Source organism: Marmota monax, unplaced genomic scaffold, assembly GCF_021218885.2.
Source record: "Marmota monax isolate L192 unplaced genomic scaffold, Marmota_monax_Labrador192_F-V1.1 WCK01_AAM20220418_F8-fsc00018, whole genome shotgun sequence".
Taxonomy (NCBI): domain Eukaryota; kingdom Metazoa; phylum Chordata; class Mammalia; order Rodentia; family Sciuridae; genus Marmota; species Marmota monax.
In genome coordinates, this window is record NW_026692201.1 from 7,984,938 (window position 1) to 8,004,700 (window position 19,763).

At 40.5% G+C, this 19,763-nt stretch overlaps 1 protein-coding gene across 1 annotated transcript in view; it reads left to right on the forward strand.

Moving 5' to 3' along the window:
- Nucleotides 1-7,074: 7,074 nt before the first annotated feature.
- Thbs4 (thrombospondin 4) overlaps nt 7,075-19,763 on the forward strand; it is a 46,401-nt gene continuing 33,712 nt past the window's right edge. The window contains exons 1-2 of the mRNA XM_046429152.2: nt 7,075-7,301; nt 11,441-11,644. Of these exons, the coding sequence (XP_046285108.1) occupies nt 7,214-7,301; nt 11,441-11,644 (292 nt within the window). The 5' untranslated portion in view covers nt 7,075-7,213. The remainder of the gene's footprint in view (nt 7,302-11,440; nt 11,645-19,763) is intronic.

The window sequence follows — 19,763 nt, forward strand, 5'->3', positions numbered from 1 at the left end:
GAGCTTCGGAGCCCCTCCCCTTACACACTGGGTATGAAGTTCTAAAACTTTCTGAACTTGGGGTTCAGAGGGATGATTTGATGGAGGTGGAAAAAAAAACCCCTTTTGAACCTGGCTGCAGCCAATAAACCTGCTTCCTGCTATCCCTTGGTATCCACCCTCATCTGTCTACTTCAACCTCTGGGTTGGTAAATCCAGAAAGAGTTTTTATGTTTTATTTACAAGTTTACTTACATATTGATTTATTGGTTCTGGGGATTGCACCCAGGGCCTTGCACGTGCTAACATGCTCTACCAGTGAGCTACACTCCCAGCCCCTCAAAAGAGAGTTTTTTCCTTATGTTGCTTGGTGCCCCAGTTTTTCATGTTATCACCATGCTTCCCTGACACCACTTTCCAGACTTTTCTCTTACCTCTTTCAATCTTTCTTGCTTGCTTCTTCTACGGTTGTCTTAATGTTGGTGTTCCTCAGCATTCCACTCTAAACCCTCTTCTCATTTTGCAAACTTTTCTTAAGTGGTCTCATCTGTACTTAAAGGTATAGTTAGCACTTACAAATTAATGCCCCTCCTGAGTTACAGACCCCTCATGAAAAGCTCCATCTGAGCATCTCGAAGGTACCTTAAACTCAACATGGTAAAGCCAAATCACTGGCTTCCCTTTTATCTCAGGGAATGATCCTCCAGACTGCCCTGGGGGCTTTTTGTCATTTCCCACTATGGTCATGCACATCACATGCATCCTCTTTGAATGCAAGGCACCTTCTATATCCTCATCTTTCCCAAGTGAAAAACCAGCTCTTCTAAGTCTCTAGTTACAAGTTGCTTTCTCCTTTGTTCTTACTTATTTCTATGAAACATCTCCACTGTAGCCTGTATTGTGTTGTTTCTGTCATCTGTTGGCATGAGTAGACCATGAAGAATAAGAGAATAAGAATTGTGCTTCTTTAATCATTGTTTGCCCATGGCCCAATGCAGTGCAGGCCATCAACAAGTGTAAATATTCGTTGAGAAATTAATGAATGGACACAGGGGCTTCTTGTTGGATCATTGATCACAGTAATGAGAAGAAACTCTAAAATTTCATGCTTGGTAGGCCAGAACTATTTCTAATACAATGCACTCGTCGATGATAAGACAGCAAAACTTAACAACATTTTCAAATTTAGTGTTGGACAGAACAGTAGACAACTGAGTCCTGCTGCTTTATGAACGAGTGAGGGGTCATTTGTAATTAGCAGTATTGATTTTCCTGTTGACAGTTATCTACAAGAATCCTTCATGTGTTAGTTCTTTTAGTTACGTTAAACATATCCCCAGGTGTTCAAGTAGTACTATTCATTCAATATTATTTATTAAAGTATTTACAAATTGTTTTCCCCCTAATTAAAACTTATCCTAAATCAAATCAGTCCAAATTCCAAACCCCTTACTTCTAAATCATTTGGAATATCAGTATATTTTGCAGGTGTGTTTTTTTGTCCTATTATTTCTCTGTTCACTATGTCACATTTTCTCAGCAAATACATTATGACATCTAACACTAAATTTGGGATTTTCCTGGCACAACAATCATATGATCATTACATACTGCAGGACTCACCATGTGGATGGCTGAATGTATTGTTTAATGAAGGAAAGAACTAATTTAAGGTATGCTACCTGTCAAAACTCACTCTGAACAAATAAACAAAATTGGAAAAAAAATCCCTATGGACTTATTCAATAGACATAATTATTAACTGTAATAAATATTCTTACAATTCTACTATGGTTATTTTTCCAAGGAGTTTTATATATGATTTAGTACAGTATATGAAGGAAACTTAATGAAAGACTTTTTTAATACTGAGATCCTTAGTGAGATTGAAAAATGAGTGACTTTATACACTTTTTTTCCTTGCTTCACTAATCTTCAATGCCTAATTGCTAAAGCAAAAAATGTTTTTAATTTTTGGGGAAAAAATCTGTTTTTAATTGCATACAAATCAAATAACCCCTTTTTCATTTATGTTAAATTGTTTCTAGAAAAACTACTTTCCTGTCACTTAATCAAGCACCTGTTGTTAACAGTAAACTAAACAGGGGTCCAAAGTCGGCATTTCCCAGGGCTGTGGTGTAAATGTCATTGCACAGTAGAATGTTTGCCGTAGTCCCTTTACCCATCTTTGAATGTTAATAACTTTCCCAAATTTATGGTCTCTTCAAGCAGTAAGGTATAAATTTGACATAAATAATGATGACTTTATAAATATATCAATGAACAAATATAAATTAAAAATTTCTACTCAGTTGTACCCAACAATGTATAAAGAGTAATTTCTCCCACTTCTGAAGCACAATATCGTCATCACCCCAAAAGAACAGGATGGAAACATCCTGTTATGGTTTGGATATGAGGTGTCCCCCCAGAGCTCCTGCACTACTTCAGGAATGTGAAATGATTGGCTTGCAAGATCTGTAACTTCCTCTGTCCATCCAAGTTTGATTGTACATCCTAATTTGCATGAAGTTGGTGGTAACTGTAGGCAGGCACATCTTGCCTGATCCACCATCACCACCCCCCCTTGCCATTTCCCTCCCCGCCCCCATCCTTTCTCTGTCTCTATCATCTGCCTCACACTGCCATGAGCTGAGCAGTATTCCCCATTGCTGGGCCCTTACCCCTTGATGTGCTGCCTCACCTTAGACCCAGAGTAATGGAGTCAGTTGTCTGAAACCATGAGCCCCAAATAAATTTTCACTCCTCTAGTCATTCTTGTCAGGTATTTTGGTCACAGTGACACAAAAGCTGACTAAAACACCCCCACTCTCAAAATTGTGTTGGTTGTCAAGATCATTGTCAATAACATAAAGGCAGCAAAAGGATTTGAAATATTGATTGTTCACATAGTGAAGCTTTTTTGGGAAGGCAGAGTGGGCTCCAAAACTGGTCTGGAAATGTTTTGAGAGAGCAGGGAGAGGAGAATAGCTTTGGGTTACTCTGGTGGTTGGGTCTGTGTTGAGAGCTCCCTTGGGTGGGCTTGGGTGTACTCAGTTGGCACTTTTAGCAAGCACCCAAGGAAGAAGCACCCAGGCATTATCAGATTGCTCAGATGTGGAGCTGAGAGGCGAGGGAGTGGCAGGGCTTCAAAGTTGTCAGCAATCAAACATCAAAAAATTGAAACGTGGGCTGGGATGTAGCTCAGTGGCAAAGTGCTTGCCTCGCATATACGAAGCCCTGGGTTCAATCCCCAGTTCCACCAAAGAAAGAAGAAAAAAAGCTTCTTTTCTGTACCACTAAGCTACTTAGTGGTACAGTGCCTCCCATGTGTGAGGCCCTGGGTTTAATTCCAGCATTGCAAAAATAAATTTAAAAAGTAAAAAAAAAAAAAAATGCCAGGTGTGGTGGCACACACCTATAATCCCAAAGGCTTGAGAGGCTGAGACAGGAGGATCGTAAGTTTGAGACCACCCTTAACAACTTAAAGAAGCCCTAAGCAGCTTAGTAAACCCTGTCCCAAAATAAAATATAAAAAAGGGCTGGAGATGTGGCTCAGAGATGTGGTTCCATGTACTGGGTTCAATCCCCAGAACAATAATAAATAAATTTAAAAAAAAAAAATTTAAAGGAGGGGGGTGGCAGTCATATTGTATATTATAATATATTGTGTATTAGAAAATGAAAGCAGCAAGTATATCAGTTATCCATTGCTACAATAGTGTTGCAAAACAAAGAGACCCCCAAACCTCAATGGTTTATAAAAACAATATTTATTGCTCACATGTCTGGAGTCAGCTAGATAGCTCTACTGATCTTGTCTGAACCCATTCACTTAATCAGGAATCGCTGATTTTGCCTGGCTTTGCCCAGGCTACTGGTGGTCCACTCCATGTCTCTCTTTTTCCAGGAGGCTAATACAGGAATGCCAGCACGGCAAAAGCAGAGGTATAAGAGTAAGCAAGACCAACCACATCACACAAGTACTTTTTAAGCCTCTACTTGTGAAATTTTTGTCAAAATCTTATTGGATAAGCAAGCCATTTTTCCAGCCTACCACACCTACACATGGATTACGAACATCACAGCTACTTATCCAAGCTTACAGCACTAAGAGAAGGAAGATCAATATGATGATCTGTTCACTACCAAGTGCAAAGCACTGTCCTTGAAATTGGTGCTATGAAAATAAGTGACACAATCCTCCGTCTAATTTGGGGGGAGGATAAACAAATAAATTAATACATTTTAAAGATAAAATTCAGTGTAAATACAATCATAGATATTTTAATGTTGTGGCACAGAAATGGTATCTACCTTCAACTAACTTATGGTTTAGTCATACATATCAGGAAAACAGAAACCAACGTAGGTATTTTAAACAGAAGAAATTTAGTACAGGGAAGTGGTTATATAAGCAATAGAAGAACAGACATGCCAAACAGGCAACCATGAGGTAGTATCTGGACCTAGGGCAGAAGGTAGAACATAGTGGACCTGACCTTCAAGAGTCACAAAGATGCACTCATTCAGATCAAAGAGAGGGAAGAATTCTAGTTTCTTTCTTCTTCTTTTTTCTTCCTCCTCCTCCTCCTTCTCCTCCTCCTCCTCCTCCTCCTCCTCCTTCTCCTTCTTCCTCCTCTTCCTTCACCTTCTTCCTCCTCTTCTCCTCCTTCTCCTTCTCCTCCTTCTCCTTCCCCTTCCTCTCCTCCTCCTTCTCCTTCTTCTGCTATAATCCAGTCTCCCATCTCATCCATACTTTGGCTACCATGCTGAGGAAGGCAGAATATTGGATGTGAGAAGAAAGAGGCAATGTGTGGCACACCATGCAAGAACTCACACAGGCATCTGCGAAGCTTGCTCAGTCACTCATTTAGGAAGTTGTCCTGTCTCAAGTGTCAAAGTAAGTTATAGCCCAAGATAACATGCTAATTGTTCCTTTTGATATTTGATTTCCTTTGTTCCCTGTAGGCACTTACTATGTGTCCCCCACCCCATCTTTAATCCGTATATTTTAGTTGTACATACTGATGGGATCTGTTGTTACATATTGGTACATTTACAACTAATATGTGTTTTCCTAAGCTCCCCAAGGAAATTCTGATAGACCAAATCAGTTGAGAGCCACTGAATAGTGGCTTTCAACCTTCTGAATATCCACTCTTCAAAGAAAATTTTATTCTGAAGTTCACTGTATAAAACATACAAAAGTAAAGCTATTCTGCTTGAAGCACGGGTCACAAGCCTGGATACCCCTCCAACCCACCCAGGCTAGTCCTGGGACACAGTTTGGGGGTTTGAAGTCTTGTAAGTCTAGTCCACTCTATCAGTTAACAGACACATAATATAGAAACATGTACATTCACCCTTTGCATCTTTTCAGGCTCTCCATTGGCAGACATATGCCAGACCCATATTGGCAGACCCATTTCATCTAGTGGCTTTAGTAAATGTACATTAAAAGAAACCTGGCTAACCTGTGTTTGACCCCAAATGGAAGAGGGCTCTGAATATAGCTCACAAATCTCCAGGTTATTAGCTGCAAGCAGAATCATAACTGATGAGGGATTATTCTAGCACAGTTTGGGAATACAATGGTGGGTTAATCTCCCAGTTTGTAACAGGTAGCTTCTTTGAAATGATATTCTTTTTAAAAAAATGTTTTAGTTGTCAGTGAACCTTTTATTTATTTATTTATATTATTTATTTATTTATATTATTTATTTATTTATACGTGGTGCTGAGAATTGAACCTAGTGCTTCACACATGCTAGGTGATTGCTCTACCACTGAGCCACAACCCCAGCCTTGAAATGACATTCTTTATAAAAGATGGGGGTAGAAAAACTTGTCTGGATCCTTTCCATTAGTTGCGATGTTAAAGAGAGAAAAATTTCCTACTGGTTTTCAAATATTTTTTTCCCTCTATTTAGTCCATATCATTCTAGAAGAAACATTAATTACTTAGGTGCTTTCCTTTTCTTATAGTTCTAGGACCACACCTTTAAAATGTCACACAAAATTTTTAAGGAGAATGGAATAGAGGTGGGTAGACAGGGTGTAGGAAACTGGACTGAAAATAAACTCTCCATTAAGCACTGCCCCACCATCCTATATTTAACTTTATCTGGACGGGTTTCTTGAGATGTGTTTTATTTCAATTAAAAACACAACAATTCTCAAATGCCACTGTTCATGTCTCAAAACCTAGGAAAAAAAAAAAATTCACCATTTGAAGTATTCAAGAAGAGCCTGTAGAGCTGGGGCGGGGTGACCCAGCTCTCTAACACCAGTGATTTGGTAGGCTGAGGCAGAAATATGGCAAGTTCAAGGCCAGCTTCAGCAAATCAGCAATACTCTGTCTCAAAACAAAATGTTAAAAGGGCTAGGAATGTAGCTCAGAGACACAATGCTCCTAGGCTCAATCCCCAGCTCCCCCGCCCCCCGCCCCACGCAAACACACACCCCTCTTTAATTCGAGAAACCAGTAGCTCTCTGGACTGCTTGAGGAGGCAGAACTTTCCTGGAGAGCCTTCGGGATTATACAGAAGAGAACCCTGAAGGGCATAGGAAGCCTGTCCAAGTGATGCTCATTTTAGAAAACAAAAGGAGTACAAGAGGAGAGGGGACCGATGGTGCCCCAAACCAGCGGACCGGTGTCTTCCTCCCCTTGGCCTCTCTCCTTGGGGTCTAGGTCTCAGGCTAGAGATGCCTGTCCAGCTCGAGCCTGCTCCTGCTGTGCTCTCACCTCTCCCTCCCTCCGCAGCCCCCACTGCCCACCCTCCTTCTTCCCACTCCTAAGCACGGGCGGTGTCTGCGCCCACCCCAGGACTCTGTGGGTTCTCATTCCTTCTCCTCCCACACCCACGCCTTTCCCTCTGCGGCCCACGATCCCGGCTCCGGCCGCCCCCACTCTTCCCGGCAAAAGAGGATCCCGGCCAAGGGGGCCGCCCTGGCCTCGGTCCTCCCCCGCCCCCAGGACCGCGGGACATAAAGCTCCAGGCGGCGGCCACCGAGCCCAGCCGCCAGCGCCCCCAGCTGCGCGTAGCCGGTACTCGAGCGCCCTCCCGACGGCAGCCCGGACGCCGCGCCCGGCTCACTGCCCGCACCGCGCACCCGCCACCTGTGCTGCCCGCGGGGCCCCGACCCAGGGGCCGGGCATCACTTGGGGACCCTGAGGCAGAGCCAAAGCAGCTGTCGCCTACGGGCCCCTCGGAGAGCGGAGAGAGCCAACATGCTGGCCCCGCGCGGAGCCGCTTTCCTCCTGCTGCACCTGGTCCTGCAGCCGTGGCTAGGAGCCTGCGCCCAGGCCACCCCCCAGGGTAAGTGGGTCCCAGCCGGCAGCGTAGAACCGGCTCGGGTCTCGTCGCGGGGCCCACCGTCCTGGGCTCGCTGGGCGAGTGGAGGGACCAGCTCTTGCTGTTCGACCCTGCTTTGGAGGACTTGCTCAAACACCTCTGCCCCTGTGGGACCAGAATCAAAGCACATTGTGATTGGAAGCGGTGAAATTTTTCCTGAAATTTGATTATCCTGAGATCAGACTAATTCTCTAAACAATAGTTTGAGAGATGCAAAACTTCCTTTGGGTGTAGGCAAAGACGTGAGGTTTACTTCTGAGCTTGCCGCACAGTTCTAGAACTCTAACTGGTGTCTGGTGTAGGGTGAAATCTAAGTTGTAGGTAGGCCAGTTTCTGCCCGTTATATCCCTTTCCCTCTACTCAACCCTGGCACCCTAAGTCTTTTCACTTGGGCGGGGCGGAAACTATGGGAATCCATGTTCGCCCCAAACGGTAGACCCACAGCCCTGAGAAAGGCCTGGTATTTACTCCCTTGCCTTGTTTTCTGCTCGCCTTTGTTCAGTCTGCTTGGATCCCAGAAAGCAAAAGTTCTTTCAGAATTTGGTTTGATCACTTAATTCCTGAGAGAGGGGTTACAAAGCTGATCTTTTTCTATGAACAGGTAAAAATTCCATAAGAAGTTTAAAAAGATAAACCTGGGGAATTCTCCAACCCCTTTAGGAGGTGGGATGCTGATAGCCCCTGGGCAGAAAGCACTTAATGTTAAACATAATTTCGTGTAAAAATCAGAAGAAAAAAAATATTTAAGCAAGGAAAGAGCTTGGGGCTCTGACTGGTTATCCAGTGGTGGGTGACCTTCCTGTTTGAATTGGGTGCCTGGGTTGATTTATTACCAAGGAGATAAAACTGGAAGAGATAACACTCGAAGTAAAAATTGTTATTCCTTATGAAGCCAGAGCAAAGTATGTGAGGATCTTCTCAACTCTCCTCACTCCTCATTGCAGTGATCACCATTTAAACTTTGCATTTCACCAAATAATTCATTTTGGTTCCAGATCAGACAACCCCAAACTGTGGCTTCACGGGGTACTGCACTAATTTTAGTTTGGGTCGAAATATTTGGAAAGCTGTAGTCTGTAATATGGATTGTATTCTGAGCTCCTAGGAAGATAAAAGCAGAAGTTTTGAAACACAACTCAAAAGTTTTCTTATTGCAGAAGTTATTTGGCAGGTTTGAACATATGGGTATAATATTTTGTGTTCTATAAATTCTTGATGTTTGAACACACAACTTCATGGTATACCTTAGATATAGATTCTGTTTCTTAGACATCAGAGTTTTATGGAGACTTAAATTCAGGCTATACAATGCAAATTATTTGGTTAATTTAGTTGAAGTAGATGATCTGATTAAGTCAAGTTTCTGATAGATTTTTTTATTGAGTTGCCTAGTCTGCAGTTATCAGCTCAGCTAGATAATTTGCTTATCTCCTTTTTCCTCTGAGCTGCATTGCTAGTCTTAAATTAGAATGTATTTGATTTACATGCCATAATAGTTGGGCTCATTGGTAGCTGTAATTTTACCTCTAATACTAGAGGGTTATGATTGGATTCTGGTACTTTTATCAAAACGTGATAACACTAATAGAAAATGGTAGTATCTCATTTCCTTTTCAAAACACTCTCTAAAGTCATTACTAACTAATTCTAACTCTACCTCTTGAGAGAGCAGCAAATGGATCAGATGAACCACACAGATTGAAATACAGCAAGTTTAACTTGAGTTAAATTATGAACCGCATCAAAGTTGAAGCAAGAATCAAGAGAACCAGAGTTCTTTTTGATTGCAAGTCTCATACCTTGAACACACATCTCTTTTCTGAAGATGCCTTGTTCAGAATGAGACTTTTAAACACATTACCTTATTTCCCTTCTGCCCCATGGATGGGAATGTAGTTTCCTATTCTCTGGAAATTAAAAAACCTGATTCGCCTTTTGAAATATAGTAGGCAGCTGTCTTCGTGGTTTGGGGATGTGAGGCACTAGAAGGAACACAGAGAGAGCCTGCTTTCCAACACAACTAGTAGTAAATTCATTATTGTGTAAGGTTCTCTGGTAAATGTGAAAGAAACCATCTAGTTCCAGTTGGAAGACAAATTGTCTTTTTAAAAGAATAGACATTCTTAAGTAGCTTGGTTGTTGTTGTTTTTTTCCATCTTTGTTCTAGAACTTTTATTCATTTTTTTTCTCATAACAAAAGCAATGGGTATTCATTGTAGAAATTGAATAAGCAAAAAAGGAAAAAACTTATCAAACCAAAGATAGCTATTATTAATTTTAACATGTTGTTATATTGTTTTTCACTTCAAATATTTTTTCTGTGTGAATATGTAACACAAATTGGATCATGTTACACATATAGTTTATAACTTTTATATTTCATCTATCATAAACATCTTTCCACATCTGTAAGTACATAGCTGTGTTTAAAAAAGTAGATGGTTTTGTGCTTTTAGGAAGAAAATTAATATACCAAGGTTTGTAATTCGCTTAAGTTGTTTCTAGTATTTGAATATTGTGAATAGTTATTTATAGAACACTTGAGATGTCATGGATGGGCTTGGGTTGGTACTAACCATTCCTTTAACCTCTGTCAAGTCTTTCTTCTTTGCTAAGAACAATTTATGTTATCATGACAAAGTCCAATGCCAACAGAGCTTCAGGATCCCCATCTCTTCCACTTAGATTTTCTCCCTAAAATTCCTTCCAAAATAGAAATTCTAGAATTATCACTAATGGCAAATATCCTAATACCTAAAACACTTACTGTTTTATCATTTATTCCCTTAATAAGCAGAATGGCTATGTCAAAGTGTTTAGGACTTTTGATATTGTTATTTAAACTGTCTTCAAAATGTTTCAAGTCTTACTAAGTAGATAAGAGGGTCCATTTCCCTGAACCCTCACCAACAGTTGGGCATTATTGCATTTATTATTCTTCCAATTTAGTAGTGAAAGTAATATCTTACTGTTTGAATTAGCAATTCCTTCATCATTAGATAAGCATATGAACATTTATTTATATTTTTACTGGTCATTTGAGTCTTTCTATAAATTGCCTTTTTGTGTTCCTTGTCTAATTTTCTATTAGGATGCTTATCATGGTGTTGCTTTGTGAGAGTTTCTTATATATTATCAATATCACCCTTTTAATAACCAGGTTGTTGTATCCCGAGAGACAACTCTAGGTGCTGAAGTTCCCATGGGTTTGGAATTGTTCAAATCATATTTGCATAAACTAACAGAAATTATAAATAACTTCTAGTGAATAGTATCCAAATGTGACCTTTGCCTTTTAAATAGCTCTGGATATGCTCTCTCATAGATTTCATGACTCCTATAAAACTTTACTGAAAAAGTGCTGCTTGCTTGATCAAAAGCAACTTGTACAAATACGAAAGTAGATTTCAGTTTTTTGTAGACCAACTGCACCATGAGGATGCAGTCAAGAAATAGAAACCACATCATTTTGTTTTGTTTCCACATTGGGATTTTTCTTAACAGAAAAATATTGAAGAATTGTAAAGGCACAAAGGGAGCACTTAGGTCTCACCAAGCTAGCAAATCATTCTGCTGATACTGTATCTACCACATATCCATGCTTTCTGCTGAATTCTCTGTCATTTATCACTGACCAAAAAAATGCAATTGGTTCTGGTCTGGGAGGTACATAAGGGACGCCACGATGAAAATTCACTGCTTCAGGACATGAGAAAAATAACGAGCTGGACGCTCTCACCTGTCCCCCTTGTACTTTAAGCCTTTCGTGCTTTTCCTAGTGGGCATTTTCAAAGCCACTTGTTCAGCCAAATCCAATTTTGTGTTTGCAAATTTAGTCTCCTCTTAAGGGCTATAACCAGTGATGAATATTGTGTGATATTTCTTCTACTTCGAATGTCCAAACACTATAAAAGGGACAAGGAAGAACTGTGAGTTTGGCAATGTGAAAAAAAATGACAAGAGATTCGTTTACATTATTTTGTACCTCATTGTCCAATAACTCACTCACATACACACACACACACACAAACACACACACACACACAAATGTTTGCCCCCGAATTAATCTTTTGCTGACTGCCTTCTCTTCCCCTTCTCTCCAGTCTTTGACCTTCTTCCGTCCTCCAGTCAGAGACTGAACCCAAGTGCTCTGCAACCAGTCCTGACAGATCCCACCCTGAACGAGCTCTATGTGATCTCCACCTTCAAGCTACAGACTAAAAGCTCAGCTACCATTTTCGGCCTCTATTCCTCAACTGACAACAGCAAATATTTTGAATTTACTGTGATGGGGCGTTTAAACAAAGGTAAGCAAATTTGCAGAAATTATTTTCTTAAAAATCCCCTTTTCAGGCTAGGCATAGTGATGTATGCCTGTAATCCCAACAACTCAAGAGGATGAAAATGGGGAATTACAAGTTCAAGGCCAGACTGAGCAATTAAGCGAGACACAAAATTAAAAAAAAAATTACAAGGGATGGGGAAGCCGAATGCGGGGGTGCATGCCGGTAATACCAATGGCTCTGGAGGCTGAGACAGGAGGATTAAGAGTTCAAAGCCAGCCTCAGCAAAAGCGAGGCGCTAAGCAACTCAGTGAGATCCTGTCTCTAAATAAAACACAAAATAGGGCTGGGGATGTGGTGCAGTGTTTGAGTGCCCCTAAATTCAATCCCTGATACCCTCACCGCCAAAAAGGAATGGAGATATATCTCAGTGGCAGAGTGCCCCTGGGTTCAATCCCCAGTATGCAAAAAATAATTTAAAAAGAAATAAATCCCCTTCTCCTATTCCTTTCTCCTATTCCAGGATCTGGGGTCTACTTTCCCTAAAATGGTTCCCTTGAACAATTTTTTTCTCACCCATTGTTCATTTTTGTTTCAGTGCCATATTTTTGTACATTTACCTATATTAGAGGAGGTGATACTGGGAAAAAGAATGAAGACCAATGCTAGGGGTATAATTCAGTGGTAGAGTGCTTGCCTGTTGTGCACAAGGCCCTGGATTCTATCCCCAGCATCGCCAAAAAGGAAAATTGCTTGTGGCCAAGATGCTTTTTGACATTGTCTCATTCTCTTGTTATTCTGAATCTGGGTTCTGGAAGAGAGAAGACCCAGGATAATTCGGCCATTGTCTTAGCTCAGGCTCTCTAACAGCATATCATGACTGAGACAACAGATATTTATTTCTCACAGTTCTGGAGGCTGGGAAGTCTAAGGTCAGGGTGCCGGCAGATGTGGTTCTGTTAATGGCCACTTCCTGGTTTGCTGATGGCCATATTTTCACTGTATCCTCTTTAGGGTGGGGAGGAAGAGGGAGAGGGAGGGATGGAGAGAGAGATGGAGAGAGAAAGAGAGAGAGAGAGGATGAGAGAATAAGATAGAGGAAGGTGCTTATGTCTTTCATAAAAGGACATGAACCCCATTCAAGGGTTCTACCCTCAGGACCTAATCTAGACCTAGTTACCTCCCAAGGGCCCCACCTCCAAACACCACCACAATGACTAGGACTTTAGTACATGGATTTGATGGTGAGGACACAAACATTTATTCTGTAGCGACCATCCATACTACTCTTATGTTCCCTTGGATGCCTGTGGCTGAGCAGAACTCATTCCCAGCTCTATAATCACCTGGCTAGCCTTGATGGAGAAAATACCTCTCAACCAGTAGAACAGAATGAAAAGCTATCTTTTCTGCCTGCTTTACGCCAGTTTACACAGGTATGTCACCTGTTTGATCCCTCTGCTGTTGTCTGTTTTGCTGTCGGAGTGAGTTGCTACAAGTACTAAGAAATGACTCCCAAAGAAAATGTTTGCTGTTTTTTATCCTCTTCCCCTCCACCGGCTCCCTAAGGACAACACCTGTTCCTGTTTATAGAGGAATGTGACAGATAAGGCTGCCTCCTGCATTTAATAAAACAGGAGGACTAGGCCTTCTTCTTGGGTTTTAGATTTCTTTAAGCTGCTTCTTAAAGTAGACACTCTCTTGGATTCTCCTCATGATTGAACCCTTAATGTATAGACTTAGCAGCTGAAAAAAAAAATCCCTAATTCTTAGTTTTCATAGGACTACAGAGTTAAAGCAAAAAGAAATGGGACTTGAACCCCTCTTTTTAGGTCAAGTTCCAATGCTTGCCATCCTTCCTTCCGCCTGTTCCCAAGTCAGCATTCTGTCTATACCTCATGGCCTCTCAGTTCTGTGATGAGGCCTTGGGTAATGATGGTGTCTGGGGATATGGTCAGCAGATAGGTCAGCCATTCCTACTTCCTTTGCCTGTCCTTAGAGCTGAAAGGTGATTTGTCTGCTATCTGCCTCACATCTATAGAAGGAACTGCTCACTTCCCAACCATCCAGCTACTCCATTGTGAGCTGTAAAATCACTGCTTTTCAGCTGTAAGTCAGCAGCTTCTTACTAAACTACTTCAGATGCATTGGAAGGATTCTTTTTTTTTTTTTCCTCAACTCATTCAGCTGAATGGCTAGAAGGTTCTCAGTACAGGGATAAACGTTGCTCCTAACATTTCACCCTTTCTGCAGCTTGCCTTATATTTCTAAATTGGCCAGTCTATGTGAAGCTATGGTGGAGAGACTATGATGTCAGGAAACACAAGGAAGCAAATTTCTTCAAACTGATGCTTTCCGTCTCCTCTATAAAGGCAAGAGTAACACTGGATACATGGGCAGGTGGATCAATGAGTGAGGGACTCTTAGTGTGTTTCCTCTGGAGAATCACCGGTAATGTGTTGCAGCTGTGAATACCAGCTCCAAATACCAGATTGAAGCTTTACCGGAGAAGATGAAAATGTTGATGAATGCCTCCTGTTATGGTTTTAGACCTCAAAAGTCCATGTGCTTAAAGGCTCGGTTACAGCCTGTGGTGTTGTTGGGAGTTGGTAAAGCATTTAGTAGGTGGGGCCTAGTTAGAGGAAGTTAGGTCACTTATGGTAGGCCCATGGGAGGATATTGAGACCCTGGCCTCTTTCTGCTTCTCACTGCTTTCTGGCCATCATGAGGTGAGCAGCTTTTTCTCTACCACATACCCGCTGCCCTGATATTTTGCCTCCCCACAGGCCCAAAAGCAATGGAGTCAACAGACCATGGACTGAAACATCTGAAACTATGAGCCAAAATAAACCTTTCCTCCTCTTAAGTTTTTGCTTTCAGGTATTTGTCACAGTAATGGAAAGCTAATACCCCTCCCCAAATTATTAGAGAAGATAGAAGATTCTTAGAAAATGTGGAGGGGAAAGAAAGAGCCCAGAAGAATCCAGAATTCTCAGGAAACAAAGGAATTGATACTAGTATTAAATCTTGGAGGGATGAAGAATGTGCATAGAGAAGTTATGTCACTGGAACAGTAGGATAAGTACTAGGTAGTTCTGGGAATGAGCAGCAGTCCATTGTGACTAGAACAATAAAGAGAAGTCACTGGGTTCATCAGGCCCAAGGAAGAGAGGTGGTATGTGGTTATGACTCCCCATGGAGGTGTCCAGTGGTGGCCATACTGACACAAGGAGGATGGGGGAAGACAGCTCTGTGGATAGTGAGCTCCAGGTGTCATTTAACCTGGCTGAGGCTCAGCTGATCAGGCTTTTGGTTGATTTGCATGGAAAACAGTGAAGCAGTCAGAAGAAATCCAAAGGTATCTCTGCTGGCTTTAAATACCTGAGTAGGAAATAAAAGCTTTCCCTTTAACAGACTTTAACAAGTTCATGACTTGGGAGAGAAAGGAGGATGATTTCACAGATGGTATCAAAGAGCAAGATTGGACTGTCTGGTCCCAGATGAGCTCCTGAAACAACCTAAAGTAGAACGAATGAAGAAGACTGCAAAGAATGTTTGCCACTGTACTCTCCCTCTACACTCACCCTCTCCAAGCCATCCCACCTACAGCCACCTCATTATTGCTTGCAAAACATAATTTCAGTTAAGTTACACATGACCCCAGAGACCTTTAGTGAAAAAGGTGCATTCAGGGCTTCCACTGCCTGACCCTCACCAGCCTTTCCTTTTGTCCCTCATGCAGTTCCTGGTTCCACTAATGCCATCTTTCCTTCTCCAACCTTATGTTCTTGTCCCCTGCCCTCCCCAGTACATGACTTGCCCCATCTCCAGATACCAAAGTCCTACACATTCAAGACCCACCTCAACACCTCTGGATAGTTTTCTTTGTATGACCTGGCATCTCTTAAGGACAGAACTAGTCTTAGTTTACCTTGTATTTGAATTACGTCTGGTTCTTCTCTCCAAAAGGTTGTGAGCTCCCTCAAGACAGGGAGGCTCAACATCCCTTTTCTTTCTGTCTGTCTGTCCATCTGTCTTTTGTGGTGCTGGGGATTGACCCAGGGCAAGCACTCTACCTGCTAAGCTATATCTCCAGCCCCCTTAACTTCTTTCTGCATCTGCTGCAGCAGTTTGTATGTATAGGGGTCCAGGTACACTGCCTTGAACATAGAAGTGGTTCCTGAGCAGATTGGATAGAATAAATGGAGGCTGAGAAGAGCAGACTTGTTTGTTAAAGAAGGTGTATACCACTGTGGAAATTCTGAAATTACACAGTGTCTGGTACATGGTAAGTGCTCAAAATAAGCTTTGTTAATGAATGAATGCTCAAGAACTTTTGGATGGGAATATAAGAGTATTTCTGGTACAAATGATCTGTAGTTATTAGAAATGCAGATAATAAAATCTTGACAGAAATAAACATACTACAAAAACCACCTGGCTGGATATGGTTGATGCTTGTCTAGTATCTGGCATGGAGACAGCTTTGCAGTTATTTTCATGGTTTTGAGTCCCAGCTAGAAATCTTACTAGCTTGTCACTCTGAGTACCTCTCTGATTCTCTCTTATCCCTGGGTTATCATCTCTAAAGTGGAGATGATAATCGCTACATCCCAGGTTGATTACAAGAACTGAATTTTGTAAGGTATAATAATCTTTAGGCTATGAGGCTTAATAAAAATTCCAGGTTCTTAAATAGGATAGGATGAATGGATAAAAGATAGATAGACCAATCAATGTCTGCTACTTAGGCAACTGTCTTCCAAAGAAAAAAGACTTTCCTTGATGATAGCTTAACCTTTCAGAAAAAGAAAATGGGAAGAATTGCTTCCTTAGTCTTCATTCAGTTGTCACAGAAGGACAATTTGATGCTGTGGAGGTGAAGGGAACCCCAAGCATTTGCTGTCATGAATAGAATCAGACTGCTCAGCCTAAGGATAGGAGATGTCTTATTGTTCAGAGTAGTGGTTTTGATGACCGCAGGCTAAAGAAACACAGTTTGAGAGAGATGGAAGAGTTTAGAAATAAGAATTCTGCACCCAGTAATGAGTAGGGGAAATGAGGATCCTCAAACATTAATAACAACATTTATTGAGCCTTTAAAAGTGTCAGGATTATGATAAAAGCTCAACACTCCTTTTCCCTTTTAACTTTCAAAACATTCCTATGAGACAACCTTGAATGAGCTCAATTTCAAAGTGGTCATATGCAGAAGATGGAAAGAATTTAAAACTTGACACAAAATTATAATGATTAGGACAGAGAAACTGAAACTTAACTGAGTCAAAGTTAGTGATTCACACATAAGATAATAAAAGGGATGTTTTTAGCTATGTTCAGAATAGGGAGAAGTAAGGAAGGAATAAACCTACTGCCAGGACCATGTGGTGCACAATTAGTAAATTATGGCAATAAGTCATAGCTCTTTCGTTTCTGTCTTACCCATCAATGAAACATTCTTTGAGTTGTCAAGAATGGCTTAAAAGAAAACAAAAACCCAAGCTAGAAGAGGTGATAAGAAAAAATCCACTCCATTTCTTTAGGGAGTATAATTGTCCAGTGAATTATATATTGAGGTATTTAGTAAAAAAAGTGATAGTGGAGCCACTATGGGTGACATTTAGAAATCACAGAGAATAGACTGTAGAGAGGCAAATGTTTCCCTTTTTATCAGAGAGGAAAAGTGAATTCTGAAAACCACAGGCTAGTGAACTTTAGGACAAACCCCCAGAGGTTTGTATTATTATCAATGTATTTTAGGATTGCCTGGAAAAGAAATCTAGGATTTTTAAAAGGCAAAATGGGGTTGCTAAGAATATGTCACACCAAACTTTTTTTTTTCAATAAAGTTTCTAAGCTAATAGATAAAAAGGGTGCTCTGGGTATAGTGTTTTTTAACTTCAGAAAATCTTATGAAGTCACTCTCTATACCTTTCTGAATAATATTTTTAAATGAGCTAGATAATAGTACTTCTATGGGTTAATGAGTTGTCTCATAGTCACATATCTATTGGCTTTTGACAAGATCTCTATTGAACTTTTAAACAATAACTTAAAATGGTATTTTTTTAAAAAGATGGTATTGTTGCATTTGCAAGTGGGATGAAGTTAGAAAATTGAGTTGAATATATTGAATACCATCATCAATATTAAGATAGTACAGTGGGCCCAATCCAGCAGATGAAATTTAACAAAAATATAAATCCATTGGGGTTGAAAACTTGCAGAACTACACGTTGTGGGAGATCTAACCTAAGAGTTCAACAGCATTAAAAACCAATCAGTGTTGAACACAGTGCCTGACACATATCGGATGCTCAAAAAGGTTTGTTGAATGAAAAGAGACTGCAATGAAACTGTTTTAAATGTCTTCTTATTTTAGGTTTCATTAATGCACACATGTGCCCAGGTTAAGGGAACTAATAGTCCCACTGTACTCTGATTATCCAAACCACAATCATAATATTGCATCTAATCCTGCACACATTTCACAGGGACATGTACAGGTCAGAGACTACCTTGAGAAGAGTCACGAAAACAGCACCCATCTGGACCCCATGTTTTTAAAAATCATATCCAAGTTGAAAAAGTTAAAGGAACTGGAGAATAAAGGAGCTAGACAGAAAACAGGACAGGTATGAAAGTTGCCTTAAAGTATTTGAAGAAAGTCATTTGAAATGAGGATCAGACTAAATCTGTCTATAACTCAGAAGAGTAAAATTAGGATCCATTGGTGGAAATCAGAGAAAACAGATATTGGCTCTATATTAGGAAAATCTTGGACAGCCATCCAAAAATGAAATGGATTTCTCTGCAAAGTAATGAGCTCCTTGTTACTGGAAATGTGCTGGTGGAGGCTGCATTTTATTGAAGGGATTTGTGAAGTGAAATATTAAGCTGGATGACTTATAATACTAATATTCTGTGATTCTACTAAGGCTATAAAGGTTCCATAGGAGCTTAAGAAATTGCTTTGCAGCTTCTGTCTATAACATGACCTTTAGATTCTGTGCACCTCACAGCTCTGTCACCTACCAGCTAGTTGCATACTATGAGGAGTCTCATAATTTTTCAAAACAAAAAATATCTCCACAGATGTTTAATATAATTGCTGGGTTTTCTTTCACTGGGTAGTTTGTTTGTTCTGTGTATATATATGTACTCTGTAAACTTTATATTTGTTCAAACTGTTACAGGAAAATTTTGAAATAGGCTGCATTTATCACAGCTAGAAGTTACTTGACGTACTTTCAGGAAAAACTATTTGATTTACCTTTTGTATGTATTTCCAAAGTACTAAAGTCACCAAGACCTAGAGTTTAGGACATAAAGATAATAAGCAAAGGCAAACAAGATTATCCATCACAAAAGACATTAGTAGCAAGAAGACATTTTTTTAAATGTATAATTATGTTAAAAGAAGAAGAAAGACTGACAATGATGTCAATTTTTTAAAGTGCCAAATAGTCAAGTCATTTGCCAAGCAAAGCAGGAAGCCCCAGACTACCTTCTGAGCATGGTGCCTGCAGTCCAGGTCACTCTGAACTTCTTTGCTCAAGCAGACAAAATACTTTCATTTCATTTTTTAAAGCTAGCACCCTGCGTCAGTGCTTTGACATTCAACATTTTGTAATATTTTTGACTACCAGGTTCGCTTTTCAAAAAGCACCTTTTAAAATTCTTTCCTGAGATAGCAACACCTCAAATCTTTATTGCTTGGATTTGCTTCCTCATTGCCTGCCAGTCACTGAGATTGTATTCAGTCAGGCTGGGCTGTATGGTTCCTGTGTCAGCCTGGTGCCCTGGCATGGAAATACAGCTTTTGGACAGTGCCATAAAATAGGTCACAAAGATGTTAAATTTAGAGGTAAATGATTTTTATAAATAAACCAATAGAAAACATCTCTGCATCTAAAAAAAGTTGTTGCAAAAATCAAAGTGAATAAGTGAATTTATGTGTTTTTTTTGTATTCCACAAATAGTTGTATGGTTGCTCTCAGATGCTACACATGGAGGAAAAGTAGTATGAAACAGACTTGGCAATGTGGAGGGTGATTGAGCTGGTGGAGAGATTACAGACAGTTCTGGGATGAGGAGTAGAGATGTTACCTAGAAACCACTAGGGAATCATTGAAGAATTTTG